The 21,413-nt window shown below is 39.2% G+C and overlaps 1 protein-coding gene and 1 long non-coding RNA gene across 3 annotated transcripts; both read left to right on the top strand.

Moving 5' to 3' along the window:
• Nucleotides 1-2,841: 2,841 nt before the first annotated feature.
• On the top strand, nt 2,842-12,673 carry HNRNPU (heterogeneous nuclear ribonucleoprotein U). Of its 2 annotated transcripts, none has more exons than XM_061187377.1 (14): nt 2,842-3,765; nt 4,602-4,713; nt 4,802-4,875; nt 6,819-6,958; nt 7,530-7,629; nt 7,992-8,104; nt 8,444-8,707; nt 8,908-9,027; nt 9,360-9,488; nt 9,586-9,754; nt 10,013-10,267; nt 10,573-10,757; nt 11,062-11,133; nt 11,595-12,673. In XM_061187377.1, the coding sequence occupies exons 1-14, from the start codon at nt 3,075-3,077 to the stop codon at nt 11,646-11,648; spliced, it is 2,478 nt and encodes an 825-aa protein (XP_061043360.1). In that variant the 5' UTR covers nt 2,842-3,074; the 3' UTR covers nt 11,649-12,673. The 2 variants fall into 2 exon arrangements, with proteins under 2 accessions (XP_061043360.1, XP_061043361.1); XM_061187378.1 differs by having other exon boundaries at nt 2,842-3,708; nt 11,595-12,672.
• Nucleotides 12,674-17,130: 4,457 nt separating this feature from the next.
• LOC133087776 (uncharacterized) lies at nt 17,131-20,956 on the top strand. Its single transcript, XR_009700448.1, has 3 exons — nt 17,131-17,203; nt 19,267-19,370; nt 20,033-20,956. It is a non-coding gene; the product is annotated as an uncharacterized LOC133087776 (long non-coding RNA).
• Nucleotides 20,957-21,413: the final 457 nt, after the last annotated feature.

Here is a 21,413-nt window from a genome sequence, read left to right on the forward strand (position 1 = left end):
AGTTCATGTCACTTCACTGCTAACAACCCTTCAGTTTCTTCCTTCTCACTGGAGGCAAAAGCCAAAGTCCTTACAAAACCACTGGCAAGGCTGCTGGCAATCTGTATCTCCCCTCCTCTCCCTAACCTGCCTGATCTCCCTGTCTATCTTTCCCCTCAGGCCTACTTTTTGTTCCCTCCATCTCAAATGTTACCTGACTTCTTAGGCTTTCCTGACCACCCCATTTATAACTGAAAATCTCCCCCGGCTGCAGCACACCCTGCCCCTCTCCTGTTTTACATTTCCCTGCAGTACTTGTTACCGTCTCTATTTTATTTATTGGCTAACTCTAAGAGAATGAAGGCATAATTACATAGTTCACTGCTGTATTCCTAGTGCCTGTCTTAGAGAAGGTGCTAAAAAATATTTGCTGAGTGAATTATGTGACAAACTACAGATTCAGGTATGTGCCTTTGCTTCAACCTCAAAATGTTAGCTATATATTCTGAGCACTGTAACTCTCTAACGCCCTGTCATAGGTCTATTACCCATGGGTAATTCACTAATCATTTTTTGCTACTGAGAATTAATTTTCCCCCTTTTCCACTCTGTATTCTTGGTAGTCTCCAGGATTTCAAAAAGGGGGGATTTCAAGTTCGTTATAGGTCCCTCAGCAATTTAGAGAAAGTGATCTGTACTTTTACTGGTCTCCGTAGAACAGGACTATCATAACAGCATTAAAAGTATAAGAAGAAAAAACAATTATTAAAATGAAGTCACTATTTGTACTTTCAAGTGGTAAAATAAAATGTTGAATGGTAGATTTCAGCTGTTTGTAAAAAGGACAAACAGTTAAGATGATGGCTGTTTGAGCATTTACAAAAACTGTTTCTCAGTTAAATGTGGTCTAAGAAGGCCCACTGTGATGAAAGAACCCTGGGGTGGGGGGAGGACCTCAGCTTCCTGGGCCATAAAATGAGCAGACTGAAGATGATCTCCAGGTTACAAAGGTCTTGGAGGCAAAGCCATGGAATTTTCTCATGCCCATCTAAAGTTATATTTCATGTTTATAATTACAACTGATTTAAGAACAATTGTTATAAATCGGTATTTAGATATACATTTTTCATAGGCTTTTTCCAGTTAAATAGAAATTGTTTTCATATCACTAATACTTAAAATTGTAAATCATATCTAAGGACACATAAACTTAAATGACCATCATAATAACTATATTTAACTCTGATTCATTAGGGGACTAATTATCCAGTTTGTGAACATTTAAGCCCCCTGTAGTTCTCTTCCTATTTTGAACAAGGGCAAAGAATTTGAAAAGCTCAAATTCCAGTTTGTCACTTGTTTATAAGCTCCAAGGACATTACAACCAAGGGCTAAAATGAGTTTTTGGCACCATTAGGAAGTTCCTATTTTGGGTGCTATCCCTTCCACCTTCATTAACTTGAACTGAGAATTACTAGTACTATACATAATTCATTAATTTCAACTCAAATCATTTCGCAAATGTTAAACTTTCATCTTTATATATGACTGCATGGTAAAATACATGATTCTTAAAAGCTGTTGAAAAGAACTTTAAAAATAAAATTTATTAATCAGTTAAATCATACTAACCTATGGGAGAAAGTTCACATGCTTATTTTTCCAAAGTTCGAATTAAAATTGGGGCAGCATTATTGTGACAGCTAAAGCACCAAACAGTGGGTATAGCTGACCTCCTTAGTCAGAGATAGACTAGACTGGAACATTGGCAAGCCACTGTGCAGATTCTCTGGGGTTTAAGACGTTCACCTCTATCACATATTTAAATTCTGGCACTCCTACCTAAAACTTGAAGAACATAACACACCTCTTAGTAAAGAGAAAAATTAAACTTCTAAGACACACCAAAATAACATTTCTTTCGAGAGTGATCGTTTTCTTTTTACAAAATCACAGCCCTTTATTTTTCATGAGCTTTTATGAGGGTTTCATCATAATTTGGCCAGAAGTATTCCTATAGGAAAAGTAATAGAATCAAAGTGTGTGACCTAGCTGGGTCTCATCCTCATTGTTAACTACGGGGACTTCGTAACTGGATGACCAGGTCCTAAATTGGACAGAATAAATCTTAAAGGTGATCCATCTTTTTGGTAGGTAAAGAAAACACAGAATTGCAGTTCTGAGGCTTACATGACTTCTTTGGCTAGAAGTGCCATAACAAGGCCTGTAAAGTATACGCTTTGCAGTATGGAGTGGAGTACACGTTCCAAAAGCAAGCATTTTAATCTCCCAAACCCTGCATCAGGGGTCATGGGAAAGACAAAAGGAAGGCCCTTCCCGAGTTTAAAATTCAATTCGCAAGGCAGGACTCAGGAAAATTAAACCAAATATTATACGGAAGAAAATCCCCTGCGTAGAGTAATTGCCAACTTGCGCTGTACAAATCAAAACTGAAATAAAATTTTAGGGCGTTCTAAACAAATAGCTGGAGAAATAGATACGACAAATATAAAATGGAAGAAAAAGGTGGCGGATTCGAGTTGATAATGCCAAGTTGAGGACCGAAAGCATTTGGGTAGAAGCAGCCTCCGGGCAAGGCAAATAGCAAACGAGTACTGCCACCAAAGATCTGGAAAGGCCAATAAATGTTGCAGTGGGTCGGTTTAACTGAAGGCGGTTTCCTCCTCCTCCATTAGCTCGGCCCCAGTTGGAAGCGCAGTGCGCGGCGCCGCGCTCCCGGCCCGTGGCTCGGGTGGGAGCGGGGGGGAACAGGCGTGGGCGGGGCGGAGCGGGCGCGGGCGCTCAGCCGGCGCAGGGGCGGGGCGGCTATATTACGTGCGCGGCGCCGCCCCTGCGAGAGGACGTTGCGTGCTCGCTCGCGCCAGGCGAGGCTCCGCGTCTCCCTCGCGAACTCGGTGAAAGGAATTGGCGCCGTTCGACACCAGGCGGATCCGCTCTGCAGCAGGAACCCACCTCCAGCCGCAGCCGCAGCCGCAGCCGCCGCCCGGGCCGAGGAGCAGCCTCAGCCGCCGCCAGTGGCCGAGTGAGCGGAGCCGAGTTTGAGACAGCGCCTAGCGGTGAATCGGGGCCTCACCATGAGTTCCTCGCCTGTTAATGTGAAAAAGCTGAAGGTGTCGGAGCTGAAGGAGGAGCTCAAAAAGCGGCGCCTGTCCGACAAGGGCCTCAAGGCCGAGCTCATGGAGCGTCTCCAGGCCGCGCTGGACGACGAGGAGGCCGGGGGCCGCCCCGCCATGGAGCCCGGGAACGGCAGCCTAGACCTGGGCGGGGATTCCGCCGGGCGCTCGGGAGCAGGCCTCGAGCAGGAGGCCGCGGCAGGCGGCGATGACGACGAGGAGGAAGAGGAGGAGGAGGAGGAAGGGATAGCCGCCCTGGATGGCGACCAGATGGAGCTCGGGGAGGAGAACGGCGCCGCGGGGGCGGCCGACTCGGGCCCGATGGAGGAGGAGGAGGCCGCCTCGGAGGACGAGAACGGCGACGACCAGGGCTTCCAGGAAGGGGAGGATGAGCTCGGAGACGAAGAGGAAGCCGCGGGCGACGAGAACGGGCACGGGGAGCAGCAGCCTCAACCGCCGGCGGCGCCGCAGCAACAGCCCCAGCAGCAGCGCGGGGCCGCCAAGGAGGCCGCGGGGAAGAGCAGCGGCCCCACGTCGCTGTTCGCGGTGACGGTGGCGCCGCCCGGGGCGAGGCAGGGCCAGCAGCAGGCGGGAGGTAAGAAGAAGGCGGAAGGCGGCGGAGGCGGCGGTCGCCCCGGGGCTCCGGCGGCGGGTGAGTGCTGCGTGGTTGGTTGCGCGCGGCGGGAGGCCCGCGCGGGGTGGGGACCGTGCCCAGGCCTGCCGGAGCCCCGCTGGGGGAGGAGGGAGCTCCGCCGCGGGAGGGAGCCCCCGGGGAGGCGGGGGCCTCTGCGAGGGGGTGGGGGGGAATCCCGGATTAGACGTGAGGCCTCCTCTCGGTGTGTGACGGCGGCGGCAGCGCCTCCATTATGTGGTTGGAGAGCCGGGGTGGGGGGGGGGGGACTGCAGCTGCCGCTGGAGGGGGAGGAGCCGCGGTGGCGCCGCCGCGCTGCGTGCGCGCAGTGCGGGCACATGTCTCGGGGGGAGGGGAGGGGAGGCCCGGGGCCCCGGAGGCGCGCTGTGGCGGCTCCGGGCCGCGGTATTGTGCAAGGCGCGCCGGGCTCGGCGTGACGTCACTTCCGGCGGGCGGGGCCGGGCGGGTCCAGCGGCGAGCAGTACAATGCGGCCGCGGGGAGCGCGGGCTCGGGTGGGGGAGGGGAGTGCGGGCGGGGCGCTTCAGCCCCTCCCCCCTTCCTGAACTCTCTCTGGGATACACGTGGGCTTCGGGCCTGCGGCCGCGCTAAGTTTTCATTAGCTTTTTCGAATATTCGAGTAGGCTGGCAAAATTAGCAATGTCTTTAGACTGCGTCACTAATTATAGTCCAGTTCCAAGCGGGTTTTTCTTTGAATTCTCATTTGAATCGTTGATTGAAAACACTTAAAAAAATGAACAGGGAAAGTAGAGCTTTTTTGGGGCGTCAAAACAGAAGAGGTTTTTTTGTTTGTTGTGTTGCGGCGTGGTTTCTTATAAAGGGGTGTCGTGTATTGTAGGAGACGGCAAAACAGAACAGAAAGGCGGAGATAAAAAGAGAGGTGTTAAAAGACCTCGAGAAGATCATGGCCGTGGCTATTTTGAGTACATTGAAGAGAACAAGTATAGCAGGTAGAGGATGCTAACGTAGTGTTACTTGTCACCTGTTCTTTATGCTTTGGTGGGGAAAGCTGTATCAGGAGACAATTCTGTCTTTCAGAGCCAAATCTCCTCAGCCACCTGTTGAAGAAGAAGATGAGCACTTCGACGACACAGTGGTTTGTCTTGATACTTGTAAGTGAAGCTGTTTCTCCCCCGTTCCTCCCCCAATTGTCAAATGTGGTTTTTGGTTACAAAATATTAGAAAACTTAACACGTGTAAACAGTTGTTATAAAAGTAGGAAGATGATGGCTTATATTCAGATTCTGGTCACTTAATATTTAGTACAGTAGTTGTATTGATAATTTTACAGGCTCTAACAATTTGATACGTTTTTTGGTATGGCTTTAAAGTTCTCATTTGTAGGAATGTGAAATTAATGCCAACATTTGACTGTCTAGCTAATGGAAACTTGTAAGACTACTTATAACTTGTCCATTTAGGCTTCTACGATAAAGTAATGTTATTTTTTTTGTGGAATTATGTTAAGTGAGCTCTTTGGGCTAAATATTAATGGCTTTCCCATTAGCACGCCATTATATTCCCTATTCTAAAAGATTGTAATAATACTTTTTCAATAACTGCTCTTTTGTTCTCAATTCCAGTTCAGTAGCTGCTGCTTTAAGCTAAGTTGATTTCTTCCAAAGACCTGGGGCAGCAGCAGTGGGCTCTCACTGGGCCACTAGCTTTCTTCAGCAGCGAATGGTATCAATGGCAGCGCTGTAAATACTGCTACTTTACCCAGTTGGGTTGCAATTGAGTATGAGGAAGTATTGCAAACCTCTAAATGGGCCTTGGCTGTCAGATTCCTAGTTTTTCTAATACAAAAGAAAAATCGTTTGTTTGGTGTTGTGATCAGAAAGTACAGTTCTTTCTGTGATAGAACAAAGGGTAGAAATAATTGCTGAGAGGTAAGGTGTCAACTTGTCCTGTAGATCTAAGGAGTTGAAGCTTAGATGCTGATGTTTTGGAATACATATGGTTTTTATTTAGATGTGTAAGGCAGTGTAAATATAAGTCTTGGTTTCTTATTGTATACGCTTTACCGCATAGTTGAGATAGTGGAGTGTTGTTTTTTTTTTTTTTTTAAAGACTTGAACATGGAAGAGTAGTTGAATGTTTTACGTTAAATTCAGTTGCTTAAATATTGGCGAGATACTGAAGCAATGATTTGGCGAGGTAATGCTATTATAAAAGGCTTTCAGCTCCTCACCTAGGGATATCAATTTAAGTGCATTATTGGGTTCAAACACAATTGGTTGAATTGAAAATTCTGTTAGTGATGATCGGGAATAAAAGAGCAAAGCTAATTTAAGGAGAATTCCAAACTGTAGATTTAATTTCATTTCAGCAGTAGCTTTCTAACTTCAGTGCTCCCTTGACTGAGAACTCAGAAGGTGCATGCTAATGAGCCAGTGACCCAAAGGTAGCTAGGTTAAAGACGTTTTGGATTTGGATTATTCTAAAGTGTGTAATCCTATTGGTATTGATTAACAGGCAAGTCTGGGGAAAGGGGACCTAAAATGCTGTAGTAGTAACAGCATTAGATGACCAGGTTTGAATTTTGCAGATTGAAACTGCCTTAACAAGTTTTAGCAAACAATTTAAGATCTAGAACCCCTGTAAAGTGCAGGATCAACAGCTCATACTCGTATTTTAAAATACTTGATCATGGCCTCCCTTCAGTTTTATTGTGGCACTGGTAAATTCTACCTGGTCTGGCATGCTTCACTTTGATTTCCTGCTATCCTCTACTGCTTGCCTCTAAATCAAGGTAAAGAGCAGAGCAGGTATGTATTAATGTCACGTTGTCTTGATTATATTATATACTTAAAATACACATACTAAACCTCGATATTGGTTAGTTGCACAGGTAGTGTATGCTCTAGTTCATAATTTGGCAAGAATTGACTTGGTGGGAGCGGGGCTTGAACTGAAAATTCGAACAACAGCATGATCTGTAAAAATGTATGCAACATTAAGAAATATGAGAAAACTTAATAAAGTATTGTCTATATAGCAGATACATTTATATTGGATATCAAAAGAAATAATATGGTATTTGATATAATTGCAGATAATTGTGATCTACATTTTAAAATATCAAGAGATCGCCTCAGTGCTTCTTCTCTTACTATGGAGAGTTTTGCTTTTCTTTGGGCTGGAGGAAGGGCATCCTATGGTGTGTCAAAAGGCAAAGTCTGTTTTGAGATGAAGGTAAATGCAATCTTGTGATGTCTTTTTTTCCTTAAGAACCTTTGTGAGTTTTTCCCTGACACTTAGATGTCACTGGAACTTGTAATTTTTCAAGTTTTTGTGGGACTTGGAATCTATGATCTGTAACAGTTTAGGATGTTTGTTATATTAGAAGTTGCCATATAGAGCCAGCCTAATTTTTATTTAGGGTGTTCATTTTTTTATCAGGCGCTTGAAAGGCCCACCATGGGTTTGAAAATAAATTTGGTTAGGCTCCTGTTTTTGTTCCAGAGAAAAAACATGTTAAAGGAATACTTTAGCTGGTTTTGAGTATGGAGAATATGTAATTTCAACGTTTTCTTTTAAACGTGAATTAACTAAGTACTTAACCATTTTCTGTTTCAAGTTAAAAGCTCTTATATCAGTTGTTAAAGTTCTTGTGGAATGTTAGGGGGAAGAGTAGAGTTGGGGTCTTTCTGTACTTTGTAGCTGGAGAAAAATTAGCCCATTGCCCGAATGAAATAAACCAGCGTTGGTTCAGTGGTTTATTTTCCTTCGTTTACAGTTTAATCATTTATGATTTGACTTCCAGGTTACAGAGAAGATCCCAGTAAGGCATTTATATACAAAAGATATTGACATACACGAAGTTCGGATTGGCTGGTCACTAACCACAAGTGGAATGTTGCTTGGTAAAGTTTCCATTTGAGTATCTATGTACTCATGAGTGTTCAGGGTTTGATTTCAATAGTTAGACTAGAAGGCATTCTAAACTTTTTGCCTGTTTTTAGAGATGAATAATAGTAACATGGACACTGGCTAAATTTTAGCTTTTCTTTCTTTGTGGTTACTTGGTTTATGACTGATGGTTGAAATAGAATATTATCCATGGTATGCAATTTGTCAGCTAGTTATATAACCACCTAGCTCTCATTAACTTTATATCTAGTATAAAATCAGTATAGTTTTGAACCCTACATCTGGAATGTTAAAGTACGTGGGTCATTGGACTGTTTTGAAAAATTGATTTCATGGAAGTTAATTATTTTCTTAGGTGAAGAAGAATTTTCTTATGGGTATTCTCTAAAAGGAATAAAAACATGCAACTGTGAGACTGAAGATTATGGAGAGAAGTTTGATGAAAATGATGTGATTACATGTTTTGTTGTAAGTCGTAGTTAAACTTCTACATATAAATAGCTAGTTAGTAGATAAGAGTATTTTAACATATCATTGTCAGCTTTCAATACTAATTCATTTTGACTGAAAACTACTTAATGTGAAGTTGATCCGAAAATCTAGTCTTTTAGGGCAATATTAATTTCTGCTTGTGGATATAGGTGTTCTAGTTGTATATAACCAAATGTTAAAGCTCTTTAACGTATAACCTAAATATGTTTTCTACAGGATAAAGCTTCACTCCTAACTTGAATTTTGAAGTTTTTTTTTAAAGAAGTGTTATAAGAAGCAGATTAAAACCCATTAATTTTTTTCTCCAATTAACAGAACTTTGAAAGTGATGAAGTAGAACTCTCCTATGCAAAGAATGGACAAGATCTTGGCATTGCCTTCAAAATCAGTAAGGAAGTTCTTGCTGGACGACCACTCTTCCCGCATGTTCTGTGCCACAACTGTGCGGTTGAGTTTAATTTTGGTCAGAAGGAAAAGCCATATTTTCCAATACCTGAAGACTATACTTTTATCCAGAATGTCCCCTTGGAGGATCGAGTTAGAGGACCAAAGGGGCCTGAAGAGAAGAAAGATTGTGAAGTAAGTCACTTTAAAAAAAAGAATTTTGAAGGTTGCTTTTGCTTGGCAAAAATGACATTTAGAAGAGTTGGATGGTTGGTCTGTTTAATTTACTAACTGCCATACATGTTGTTCCCATTAAAAGGCTGTGAAAGTTCAGATATGTAAACTGGGCTTTTGTGCATTTAAAAAAAATATTTAAAGAATTGTTTCCATTGTAGGTGGTTATGATGATTGGCTTGCCAGGAGCTGGAAAAACTACCTGGGTTACTAAACATGCAGCAGAAAATCCTGGTAAATACAACATTCTTGGAACAAACACCATAATGGATAAAATGATGGTAAGTAAATTGGGCATGATTTCAGCATTTTTAAGACTAGAAGGTATTCGGGGTAACCGTTTTGTCTGTCTTTATCCATTTTGTTAGTATCTTAGAGAGAGGAGTTCGGGCAGTTAAATTGGTTATTTAAGCAGGCTCTTTACCTGTAAGGTAAACTGCCTTCCAATGGCTAGGCTTCCTTCTCTTTCCTATAGAAGGTTTTTGGACTTGGATTATCCAGTAGCTAAAAATGAATTGAAGGCACTGGGTGGTGTTACAGGATAAAATATCCTTTTCTGTAGCAATGGGAAAAGGCAATATTTAAATTTTGAAACTTTAACTTTTAAAAATAGGTGGCAGGTTTTAAGAAGCAAATGGCAGATACTGGGAAACTAAACACGCTGTTGCAGAGAGCTCCACAGTGTCTTGGAAAGTTTATTGAGATTGCTGCCCGTAAGAAGCGAAATTTCATTTTGGATCAGGTAAGCTGCAGCTTTGAGATTGAAAAAAGTAACTGATAATTATAGAATTAATGTTTGGGGTTATATACTTAACTTTTTTTTTTTTTTTTTTTTAAAGACAAATGTGTCTGCTGCTGCCCAGAGGAGAAAAATGTGCCTGTTTGCAGGCTTCCAACGAAAAGCTGTTGTAGTTTGCCCAAAAGATGAAGACTATAAGCAAAGAACACAGAAGAAAGCAGAAGTAGAGGGAAAAGACCTACCGGAACATGCAGTCCTCAAAATGAAAGGCATGAAATTTATTTCTACTGTTATGTTAAATATCTTTCTGTGATTTATATCTGTGAACTTAAATTTTGTGTCAGTAATACTGTTTCAGGAGTTAACTCTGTAAATGAGCGTACTTCACTTGTTTAAGAAAATGTAATTAAAACATGAATAGATATTGTATGCTTTGCAGGAATTAAGCTGCTTGAGAGTTGTAGGCTCTAGGATTGTGAATGTGTATGTAGTGGATTTGTAGGTTAATATGATTTAATGTTTTGTAGGAAACTTTACTCTGCCAGAAGTAGCTGAGTGCTTTGATGAAATAACGTATGTTGAACTTCAGAAGGAGGAAGCCCAAAAACTTTTGGAGCAATATAAGGAAGAAAGCAAAAAAGCTCTTCCACCGGAAAAGAAACAGAACACAGGCTCAAAGAAGAGCAATAAAAATAAGAGTGGCAAGAACCAGTTTAACAGAGGTGGTGGCCATAGAGGGCGCGGTGGATTCAATATGCGTGGTGGAAATTTCAGAGGAGGAGGCAAGTTAATTTTGAGTATTATTTGGTTCAATGTTGAAACAAGTGGTAATCTGTAATCTTCTAGTTTGGGTCTGTATGTTTTTCTGCTGAATTTAACATAGAAAGTTTTTGATCCTCATGTCCTAGCTGTCTTAGTAACCATAGTAAAATACTTCATGCGATTTGATGGTAAACACACCTAGGTTATGTTGAATGGTTAAATTAAACACTTTTTTCATAAAATAAAGGAATGGTCCAGAAGAACCCTAAGTCGTGTGTAAAAGAAGGTAACAACACACTATTAAATGAAACGTCTCTTGTTTTAGCTCCTGGGAATCGTGGTGGATATAATAGGAGGGGCAATATGCCACAGAGAGGTGGTGGCGGTGGCGGAAGTGGTGGAATTGGCTATCCATATCCTCGTGGCCCTGTTTTTCCCAGCCGAGGCGGTTATTCAAACAGAGGGAATTATAACAGAGGTGGAATGCCTAACAGAGGGAACTACAACCAGGTAATGATTTAAGATTCCTGCAGACACTGATTCTCTATATAATTTAGTCTGGAAAGTTAAAGGCATATGTTGCGCAGCCTCAGTAAGAGGAACACAGCTTGTACGCATAGTGATGGTAAAAAAGTCAGGTGATGTCTCATAGTGAATAAGTTAATCACCTGAGAGCAAACGCAGCAGAGAGTGCTCAGAGGTTAATGGCTGACTGGCAATCTATCTATTTCTGTGGCTGTCTCCTCTTCTCCCCCGCGCCATATACAAACCTAACAACTTGTGCTCTTCTTAAAGGTTTTTTTCTTTTTTGTAGAACTTCAGAGGACGAGGAAACAATCGTGGCTACAAAAATCAATCTCAGGGCTACAACCAGTGGCAGCAGGGTGTAAGTAATTCCTTATGTGCTTTTTTGTACATTTAATTGTATTTTGAATTCATAAGAGTCAATCTTGAAAAAAGATCTTGTCCAGGGATTGAAGTGTTTATAAGTGTTACAGGGCAAGGTGTGAATTGTGTTGCAGTTGTAGCCATAATATCTTTTGAAGGCAAAAATAGGTTGGAGTTTGCTGTAACTTAATATTTTTAAATAAAATAGTATTTAATACATATGGTTCTTTTTACTGCTAGCTTTAATTGTATAAACTAACCAAGTCATAATGTGTTTCCTTTTGTAATGTGTATTGATAATGGGGTATTAATACCAACTAAATCTGGCTTGATAAATCAGAGGTATGACAGGTATAAATTTGTCTCCAGCAATTACTCTGAATTAGATTGTCATTTCCTAAAAGCAGTTTGAGTGGCTTATTGATGTTTTTTCTTTAAAAAAAAAATTTTCTCTTACAGCAATTCTGGGGTCAGAAGCCATGGAGTCAGCATTATCACCAAGGATATTATTGAATACCCAAATAAAACGAACTGATACATATTTCTCCAAAACCTTCACAAGAAGTCGACTGTTTTCTTTAGTAGGCTAACTTTTTAAACATTCCACAAGAGGAAGTGCCTGCGGGTTCCTTTTTTAGAAGCTTTGTGGGTTGATTTTTTTTTTTTCTTTTCTTTTTTGTACATTTTTAATTGCAGTTTTAAAGTGAATCGTAAGAGAACCTCAGCATTGTGCACGATAAGAGAATGTGTCAGTATTTCAGGGTTCTACATTTTATCTGTAAAATGTGACTTTTTTTTTATCACAACAAAAGTAAAATGTTGCTTTGTACCTGGTGTCTTTTATTAAGAATTTACTCCCCCCATTTCTCAGAGATAACAGTCGGGAGTTATTGTCACAATATAATAGAAATGTTAGCAACCAGATTCATGTAAGGACTAAGTGGTCCTCATGAATTGCATAAGACTCTGTACTGCTCGTATTACACTCCATCCTCTCTGTAGTTTGCTGAGTAGTGGAGGGGTAAGCTAAATAGTAGTTTTTGACAGTAACTGGGAAGGCTCTTTCTTTTTAAATAATGCAATTGGCATATTTGGGAATGAAGATAAAATTTGGAACTAAGATAGAGAAGATGGAGTGTATGTAGAAGGGCTGTTAAAAATGTAAAACTTGGTTGCATTATTTGTGGAGGCTCAAACTTGTGAAGGTTAAATACCATAATTTTTCCATTTGTTCTGCATTTTGATTCTGAAAAGAAAGCTGGCTTTGCCCATTTCTTATTAAAAAAACTTGTTGTAAATCCAGTTGTCTAATGGGATCTATATGAAGTTAGCTATGTCTGTATGCCCTTCTCCCACAAAATACTGTATAACTAGTGTGCTTGTAGTAGTTAACTCCACCATCTTTGTAAGCTAATGAAATTGTGAGTCACCCATTTATATCTTAATTTTTAATCATGTCAGTTCTTGAATGGGTATCTCCTTAGCCTGCTGATTTCTTTTTCTTTCTAAAGAAAGTGGGTGGAGAAATTAATTTAGACGTTTGTTTGCAATAAAAAGAATTCATTTTACTCTCGTTTTGGGATTCTCGCCATCAAGGTTCAAAATCCCTTTATGAAACTCCCAAGAGGAGAAAATTTAAGTGTGTGCTTTCTGGACAGCTTATTCTCTGTACTTGGAACATTTAGGTTTTAAAAACTTAAATGTATACTGACAATTGACTTTTTAAATTATGAAGTAAAGTTGAATGCTTCCCTTCCCCTCCCCGCCCAGATGACTTTTAACATTTAACGAGGGGAAAAGGTACTGGCTGGGAGAAGTTAACACTCAGTTTATCATCTTTACAAAATGCTAATGGCTGTCCTCAACTGATAATTATATATACATCTCTATAATACATGAAACTCTGGGAACAGATGCTTTTAGAAGCCATCATGCAAGCCAGTCACTACTACACAACACTGCTAACTTAACCGTAGTTATGTGATAACATTAGATCCCCTAATTGTAATTTTATTGGGTTTGCACAGAACACTTAATCTTCTAAAGGACCCTCACTCATGTGAGGTGAGGAATCAGGAGTCAAACTGTAGAACTAAAACTTGACATCAGTTTAGTGTTTCATTGGTGTTTTAGGTTGCTTCTGGTAAGTATAGGTTTGTTTATATTTCTGACTGCTTAGATTTTCGTTTTAGCCACTTAAAACCAGATTTTTAACTGTTTATACTCCTAGGAATTTTCTTGCTAAAAGATGAGCTGGAGTTGAGTTTCAGATGATGGTGTAGGTTCAGTTGAGAATTTTTTGGCCTATAACCCTACAATTACCATAGGAATACTTAACAGTACAAGATAGTGCCTCAGGGGCTTTTGTCATTTTAGCAATTAACTTACTGCTAGCAACCATCTGCATGAGTCTGCTTTTCAGTATACATCAGTATTACTGGGGTTGTATAGACTTATGGGAGGGGGGAGTAAGCTTTGTTGCTAATCAGTGTTTGTGTCCTAAATGTTTAGGTGCTATTGAAAAATCTTGGATATACCTTCTAGCTTAAAATTGCTTATTAAAGAATTCATATTCTAATCATCGCAGTGGGAGAGTGATGGCCAAGTGACATTTGGTAGGCTGTCATGCCTGTGTAGCACAGAAAATTTTGGGAAGAGAGATGGGATAGATAAAAATGTTGCCCAGGAAAATGTTAAGTTTTAAAAAGCAGGTTCAAGGTCAGAATTATAGTAACACCTGCATTTGTATGAAGTGAAATAATCCTAGAGAGTATTTAAGAAATTAAGAAGAGGGAGTGCACCATATAGCAAATAAGAGAAAAAAAGTTGATGCCAAGTTTGGCAGCACGAGATCTGTAAATGAGAAACTTGGTTTATTGTTCACCCCTTCCCTTGCCTACCTCCCCTCAATGGCAAGCAAAACACTGAATAAACAAAAATTATCTGAACAGATGTCCTAATTATACCCTGAGAAAACTCACCTGTGAGATTGCTGTTGGTTTAAGGGGTGTGCTTTCACTAGAAACTTTTGCATATAGTTACTTAATACCTATCATCCTGAGGCAAGAATTGGATTAGATTGGTTACGAAGACGTTAATCAGGAAAGAACAGAAAGTGCTTTAAGATAGAAATCATAAAGTAACTGGAACTGTAAAAAGTTTTCTTTGTTGCTGGTAGGTTACACCTTGTTACTCCTATCTAGCCTTTGGTGGAGGGCTCTGGCTCTGACCTAGGAGGCTGAGACCAACTTCTGGCCCTGATATCCAGACAGCAAGATGAAATCTTAAAATGAAGTATGAGTCAAATCAATTTGACATTGAAGTGACCATAAGAAGCCATATTAAATCTAGGAAACGATAAGCTGTCATTTGCCTAGGATCCTGTCTGAAAATAAATACGGAACTAGATGTCTTGAACACTAACAAGATTTTAAAGCTTCTTAAAGACAGTTTTCCTTGAAAAAATACTATTTTCGAGGTAACTCAGTATTTCTTTTTCACCTCCTGTGGCGTTTACGTTCATGGACAGACTGTTCTGTATTTGCCTCAGTTGTGGAAATTGACATTTTTCTATGAACTTTTACTTAATCTAAATTGGCTTTTATCCTAGAATTGTTTTTATAACCCGTCCCATTGCACAAATGAGGAAACATTTTGATAGCTTATAAGGCAATGGTATAGACATCTTTCACATGTAAAGATCTGTAAGGGTATTTCTGATGTGCTTTAAAAGCCTAAACCAGAATAAACTTAATACGGAAGGCGTAAACTTGTATCTTCAGTCCAAGTCGTAGTTTCTGGTATTAAACATAAAACGCATCTTAAAATCATTAGTTTCCATAATTTCCTTCTTACACATTGAAATGGTTTGAATCTAAACTTGGTCATTGTTCATATTTCTGGGGCTCTGGACTTTATAAAAATGGGTTTAGGTTTTAACATTTTAGTAATAGTTAATGAAAGTAAGGGTGTATGTTAATGGCAGTGGCCTGGCAATAAGTTGCAATGCTTAGTTTATGTATTGGAACTCTTGCTTATGCATGAGTTTTAAGGGACTGTTAAATTAGTGCTTTGAGTTAGAAGCTTACCAACTGCCTCATCTCTAAACAGCAATTTGGATTTATTAGGTTAAACCCCAGTTTCTCCAAATCATTAATTGCCTTAACTAAAAAATAGGTAAAACTGCAATATCCTTGTGATGTGGAGAGCCTTTATCTTGGGTAGTTTTCAGATGTGACCTTTTTTGGCCCTGTCATTCCACAACTTCTGTGCTAAAACATGCAGGTAATATCTCTAGCCAGTTCAGTGCTTGAGTTTTATTTAGGCTGCTCTAATCCCCAGTTCTTAACTTAGTACTACAGGTACATGTTTACAAGACATACAGTAAAAATACATTGTCCACCTAACTCCTGTTGAAGTGACATTTGTTTTATTAATCCTTACTAATCTTGATGTTTAAAAAGTAAATCCTTAAGAATTTGGAAATGACCTACAGTACTGATTGAGGTAGTATGTGTCCCCAAGTTTGAGGTAGGAAAAAAATAAAAAACCAGCATCCCCAAGTATCTTAACATTAATCTTAAGTTACAAACTTGTGAATTTGAACAGGAAATAACCTACCTTAACATATAATTTTTATATATTTTGCTCATGAGGTATGCCATTTTATTTGGTGGTCACATTTAGTAAATTTCAACCATGCAGATAGCTGGATCTCAGAAAATAAGAGCTTTAGGTAGGAGGGAAATGGCTAACGATACTTAAGTAGGCATACATACTTTCACATCTTAGCCGATTGACTAAAGATACAGGGTGATAGGATATGTTCAATTAGTTTGCCCAAGGAATTAGTCCATGAGGAATGGTAGACTGGAAATAGGTGGGAATATTACTCATAATGTTAACCAGAATTACTCAAAAAAATGTAACACCTGTAAATTGTGCAATCAGGTTGGGAATGTGCTGTCCACCTGGGAAGCTGAATAAGTACAACTTTTTGGCATTATGTAGACAGTTGGTCCTTTCACTTGTGATTGTAGCTCCAATATTAGGGGAGTAAATGTTGCAGATAACTGATAGGCCAGGACATCTGTAATCCGTTTGGTTAGGTGAGTTACTGGGACAAGAACTTAATTGTGTGTTTAATGTGTAATCATTTGTAATTATCACCTAGGAGTATTACAATTTTTTTCTCCTTCTCATGCCAGGAATCAACATATACTTGCATCTTGACAAGGAACAGGGGTTTTGCTTTTAAACAAAACTGGATCTGTGGGTATGAGAAACTATTATAGTTGAAAGTGATGTGGGAATACCAGTCCAGGCAAATGGAGAAATGTCTTATGGAAAGGTTCAGTTAATTTGTTCAGATATTTCAGTGACAATCACAGTGCTACACCAATGGCACAGCAGTTATTCCTGAGCATGCCCAGCTTGGGTATCTGCACAACTGGATGTTATGAACGGACTACAGGCCTGGAAAGCTAGCATAGTGTTTAAAACCTGTAAACACTGAACTGTTGTGGCATGTTCTTTTCTGCCAGTCCTCTAATACTCCATTCCGTGATCTTACAGGAAGTAAAATTAGTTTTGCCTAGTAAGATATTTTATACTTGCCAAGCACTTGAGAAGCACTGCCACAAATTAGTATCAGCCAAAATTGTTTTTTTAAAAAAAGCAAAAGCAATCAAGAACTTGGAGATGGCCGCTGTAGACATTTAACTTGCGTGGCTTTCATGAGAAAGAAAAAAGAGGTACAGAGAAAGTGAGATAAAGTTAATACCTCAGAAGAACAGTTGAAGCTTACTTGAATGACAGGATAACTTTTTACAGTAGTTGTTAATAAGGTATCCTTTCAGTTGTCTGTAGTTAAGGGAGATGGGAGAGTCACGGTCAAGAACAACAAAAGGTTCCAACTTACTTTTTTTTTTTTTTTTTTTTTGAAAAAATAAAGCAAAAAATAATGTGCTGATTTAAATTTCATCTCCTTTTCCTTAGTCTGTCCATGTGAATGTGCTGTGTGGAAGAGTAAAAGGGTCCAAGTAAATGTGTTCCAGTGATTCCAATAGGTATTCCAAATTAATTGCTGCTTGTACATTTAACACATGTTATACTGGGCTTCCAGGATCACCTTAATTAGAACTCCTCTTATTTTAAAAAGGCAGGAGAAAGGGAGAAATTAGTAACTAGGTGCATAGATTTATCTATAACAGGAAAGAAAGGTTCTCTAGTATCTCCTTTGCATACCTGAAATGTGAGGTATTTGGTGGTATGTTAGCAATTGGTGGTCCTCTTGCATAGGTTAAAGGCAGTACATGCAAATAGAGCCAAGTCCCTTTAAGGTTAAATCCTTATTCTAATGGTTCAAATTCCTTCTATTTAATGTTATGTAAGACATTGTTTCAATACCCTCCCTACTTGTAGAGTTGAAATACTTCCTTACAATATTCTAATACAGAGATATCTAGGATACCTATGTCCTTGGGTTCCCAGAATCTTTCTGCATCTGTATTAAACGCACAAATACTTTTTGTTAGCTTATAATAACTTGGAAAATGATCTTTTTGGATAATGAAGTGATGTAAATTTACATCAAAGTACAGAAAAATCAGGAAGTGAAATTTAAGACAAGGACTTTGATTATGCTAGTCCAGAGCATGTACTTTCTTGTTGCCCTGAAATTATTGAAAGACTTAATAAGCTTAGAAGAAATTAGTTTTCCCCACTACATACTTGAGAATAATGTATTTTGATGAAGTGAGAGGACTTGGGTGCTGTACTGACTGAATATATAACTACCAGGGTTTCCTCAGTGAAATACAGTTCTACTCTGTCAAATAAAAGCAATCTCTAAAGACTTTTGAAGAGCAGACAACTTAGAGTAAAAGGTAAAAACTCAAAGCCATTTCTGTTCATTTGAGAAAAAACATAAACTAGAATGTTTTTAAAGCAAACTTAGAATTTAGATAGTAGAACATGTTTCATTTCACGTGACTAGTCTTTGTGGTCTAAGGGGGAAGACATTATTTTTATGAAAACTTAACCCTTTAAGAAACCAGTATATGCAAATTTGAATCCCCTAAGGGTAGGCCATATAATAGGTGTTTTACAACTTACAGAACTTAGTAGAAGTTATTCCTAGAAAAGGGTAGAAAAGATAGCTGCCTGTTAAGTCCATGTGAACATTTAGTGAACAATAGAAACCTTTAATTTAGTACTTATAGTCACTGGTAGCTTTCTCAAGATAAAAATACTTGGAAAAACTCATCTTTACTCTAGAAAATAAAGAGTGGTTGAAAAGACTCAAATGTTTGCAACACTGATCAGTAGTGCTCACATTACGAACTTTAAAATGTAATACTTTTAATAAAAAACTAAGCTTTTTTGTCCCTAAAGCTTGTCTTAAAAGAAAGTTTAAATATGGAACTTAATGCACAAAATAACCTGTGTAAGATACCAGTATTTGGGTGGTAGAGGATATTGTTATATATTACTACTGACCTGATTTGATGATCAATGGACCGTATTTTAAGATGCTTCCCAAAGATATTTTATTCTAGAGTACTATTAAAAGCCACAGTTAAAGCAATCAGTAATTTTTCTACTTTCCTCATTAAGGTATTCTGCTTTCCCAAAGTAGTTTACGTTAACATCACTTTAAAAGGGGTGTCTTAATCCCCATCCACCACAGATTTTTACCTAGGAATAGAAGGATTCAAACCCTATTTGATCCCTAGCTTTTTGCTGAAAAGTGCATAAACAGGAATCCTGAATTTATTATATAGACCTCCTCGCATTATAAAATCGAAGCAAAGGGGGAAACCAGCGATGGAGTAGAGGTACGTAGACTGAAGAGATGCTTGCAAATCAAATAATGGTGTTAGGGATAGTCAAATTTCTTGTTGGCAAACTTGGTCAATAGAAATCACAAGTCCAGAGAAAAGCTAGTTAATTTTAAATTCCCTGAGGTTCTTTTACTGAGATGTAAAGCAAGTAGTTAAGGAAAAACAAAGAGGGAGGGGTGAGGGAAGGGGGGGAACTGCATAAAGCACTTAGAGGTAGTTAATTAAAGTAGGTATGATAAGCTGCAAAGTTTTAAACCTACTAATTGCCACAATTCTATTTTAATCAGCTATTTAGCTGGTACCTACCGCTATATCACCTAGTGTGAAATTTCGGATTTAATGGAATAATGAAGGAAGCGGTGCAGCTGGAGGCTTCAAGTGGGCTTGGAAGGTAGGTTACTGTTTCAGCTTAAATTTGGAAAGTGTAAGCTTCTGGATGAGAGGGACTAGTGAACATTTAGTAATTAAACTAACATGTGTTGACTGCTTTATACCAGACACTTGATTGGGAACGTAAAGATAAAAATTGATAGGGTTCTTGTAGCACAAGTCAGTGAATGGAAGTGCCAACTACTGTTAGTGGAACATGAAACAAAGTAGTATGAGAGCCTAAAAGAAGGTGATGATCCTAATTCTAGAAGTTAGTGAGCAAGAGAGTGGAAGGTTATAGAGAGGAGGTAGGAGAAGGGCATTATAAGTGAAATGAAAACATTTGAGCAGAGGTATGAATTCAGTTCATGGTGGCCAGAGGTGCACTGGAGATGGGACTGGCAAAACTTGGCAGTTTGAACTTGAAGTTGGGTGGCAGAGTGGAAGACGATGGGACTGGAGGGACCAGAAGTGGAAGTGTCAGGATCAGCGTGGAGGCCGTGGAGGTCTGGTAGCAATGTTTTAAGGGCCTAGAGCATGTTGAATGGTCCAATAATTAATTAATGCATTTTGTATCATTTTAATAGGTAAAGAAGAAAAAGTGCTAATGATTTAAGTTTATGAAATGATATTTGAAAAGTAATCCAAATAAGTAATTACATTTAAATTTCTGTTTTTATCCAGGTCTCCAATTTATGCAGTCATTCCGCTGTGAAAGTGAACTAACCTTGTTATTATTGAAGGCCTTGGAAATTTTTACCAGCCGAGAGATTTTTCTCTTACTCAGGGTAAGATGTAATCATAGTGTGCTAGAGCTGGAAGGGACTTGACTTACTTAATCCATTTGCCTGATTTCGTATGTTACATGTTATCAAACTGAAGCTGAGAACATAAGTGGCCTGCACAGCTTGTTAAATATCAAATTTGATTAGTACTTATCAATTCCTCCACCCCACCCCAACTCATGCCTTTTAAAACGTGAGTGACTGTCACATGGAATTTTTAACATAATTGTTTAAGATCAATTTGAATAATATAGACTGCACTCAGCTTTGATTTGTGTCAGTAACGGCAGGCAGATGATCTTGAAAAAACTTCATTCTCTTTTCTAATAACCTTCCCTTGTTAATGTCCAAGTCTTTCCTTTGGTGGCTGCCAGATGATGAGGATCAATAAAAATCTCTTAGAACATACATGCTTGACAGTGTCACTCATGATAGGGCATTTGGTAAACCATATAGCTTGTGTACCCTAACCCTCATAATGACAGCCATAAGAAGGTGAGCATGGGAGGGAAAATGCTACCTCTCTTGTGAACTGGAGCAGGCCCCTACCAATCCTGAAAACGGATTCAGAACAAAATAAAGTTTCAAAACATCTCTTCCTTGATCTGTTCAGCTCACCGTGATAATCAGTAGGACCAGTAATAATGCCATAATCCTATCCACTGGTGTCTTCTTTCATACTTACCATTCCTTAACCAGAAAGGTCTCTAAGCCTGTGTTTTAAGTAATGTTGATATTTATTAAACCAAAAATGATGAATGAATGAATAAATGCTGTGGACTTAGTTGGGTGTTGGGTGCTTTTTTTAAATGGCAGCCAATTGAATTATAAATGTCTACATTAATGGAACAATATGTGTATAATTCTGCAGTATTTTCCTTTGCACCAAACAAGTTTCTGAAAATATTTTTATGTGTGCCATGTACATATTTAAGTTCTACTTAAAAATAAAAACGCATACATCCAAAAAATATTTAGAGCAGCTAAAAACCACCTTTCCTTTCTGAGAGGTGACTCACCTGTTGAAGTGGAAGAATAGGGTCAAGCAATGGGTACATTTTTAAAATAACAATTGCAAAGTGATGACCCATTAGTTTTAAGTCTGATATAACATCACTGGCTTTAGAAATCAGAAAGTATCCCCTCATTTTTAACAGGGTACAGTAATACAGTTGTGATTTTTGTTTTTAAGGCAAGTTTTAACATCGAACTGAGATTTTATTTCTTCAAACGTCAGGTGTACTCACTGCTTACTATAAGGAAACACTTTTCTAAGCATG

This window comes from Eubalaena glacialis, chromosome 3 (genome assembly GCF_028564815.1).
Source record: "Eubalaena glacialis isolate mEubGla1 chromosome 3, mEubGla1.1.hap2.+ XY, whole genome shotgun sequence".
NCBI lineage: Eukaryota > Metazoa > Chordata > Mammalia > Artiodactyla > Balaenidae > Eubalaena > Eubalaena glacialis.

Bases quoted from the DNA above. Each gene is read 5' to 3' on its own strand.
- HNRNPU (XM_061187377.1), top strand. From the start codon at position 3,075: ATGAGTTCCTCGCCTGTTAATGTGAAAAAGCTGAAGGTGTCGGAGCTG. The intron at 3,766-4,601 runs GTGAGTGCTGCG...CGTGTATTGTAG, and splicing joins CCCCGGGGCTCCGGCGGCGG to GAGACGGCAAAACAGAACAG. The intron at 9,755-10,012 runs GCATGAAATTTA...AATGTTTTGTAG, and splicing joins TGCAGTCCTCAAAATGAAAG to GAAACTTTACTCTGCCAGAA.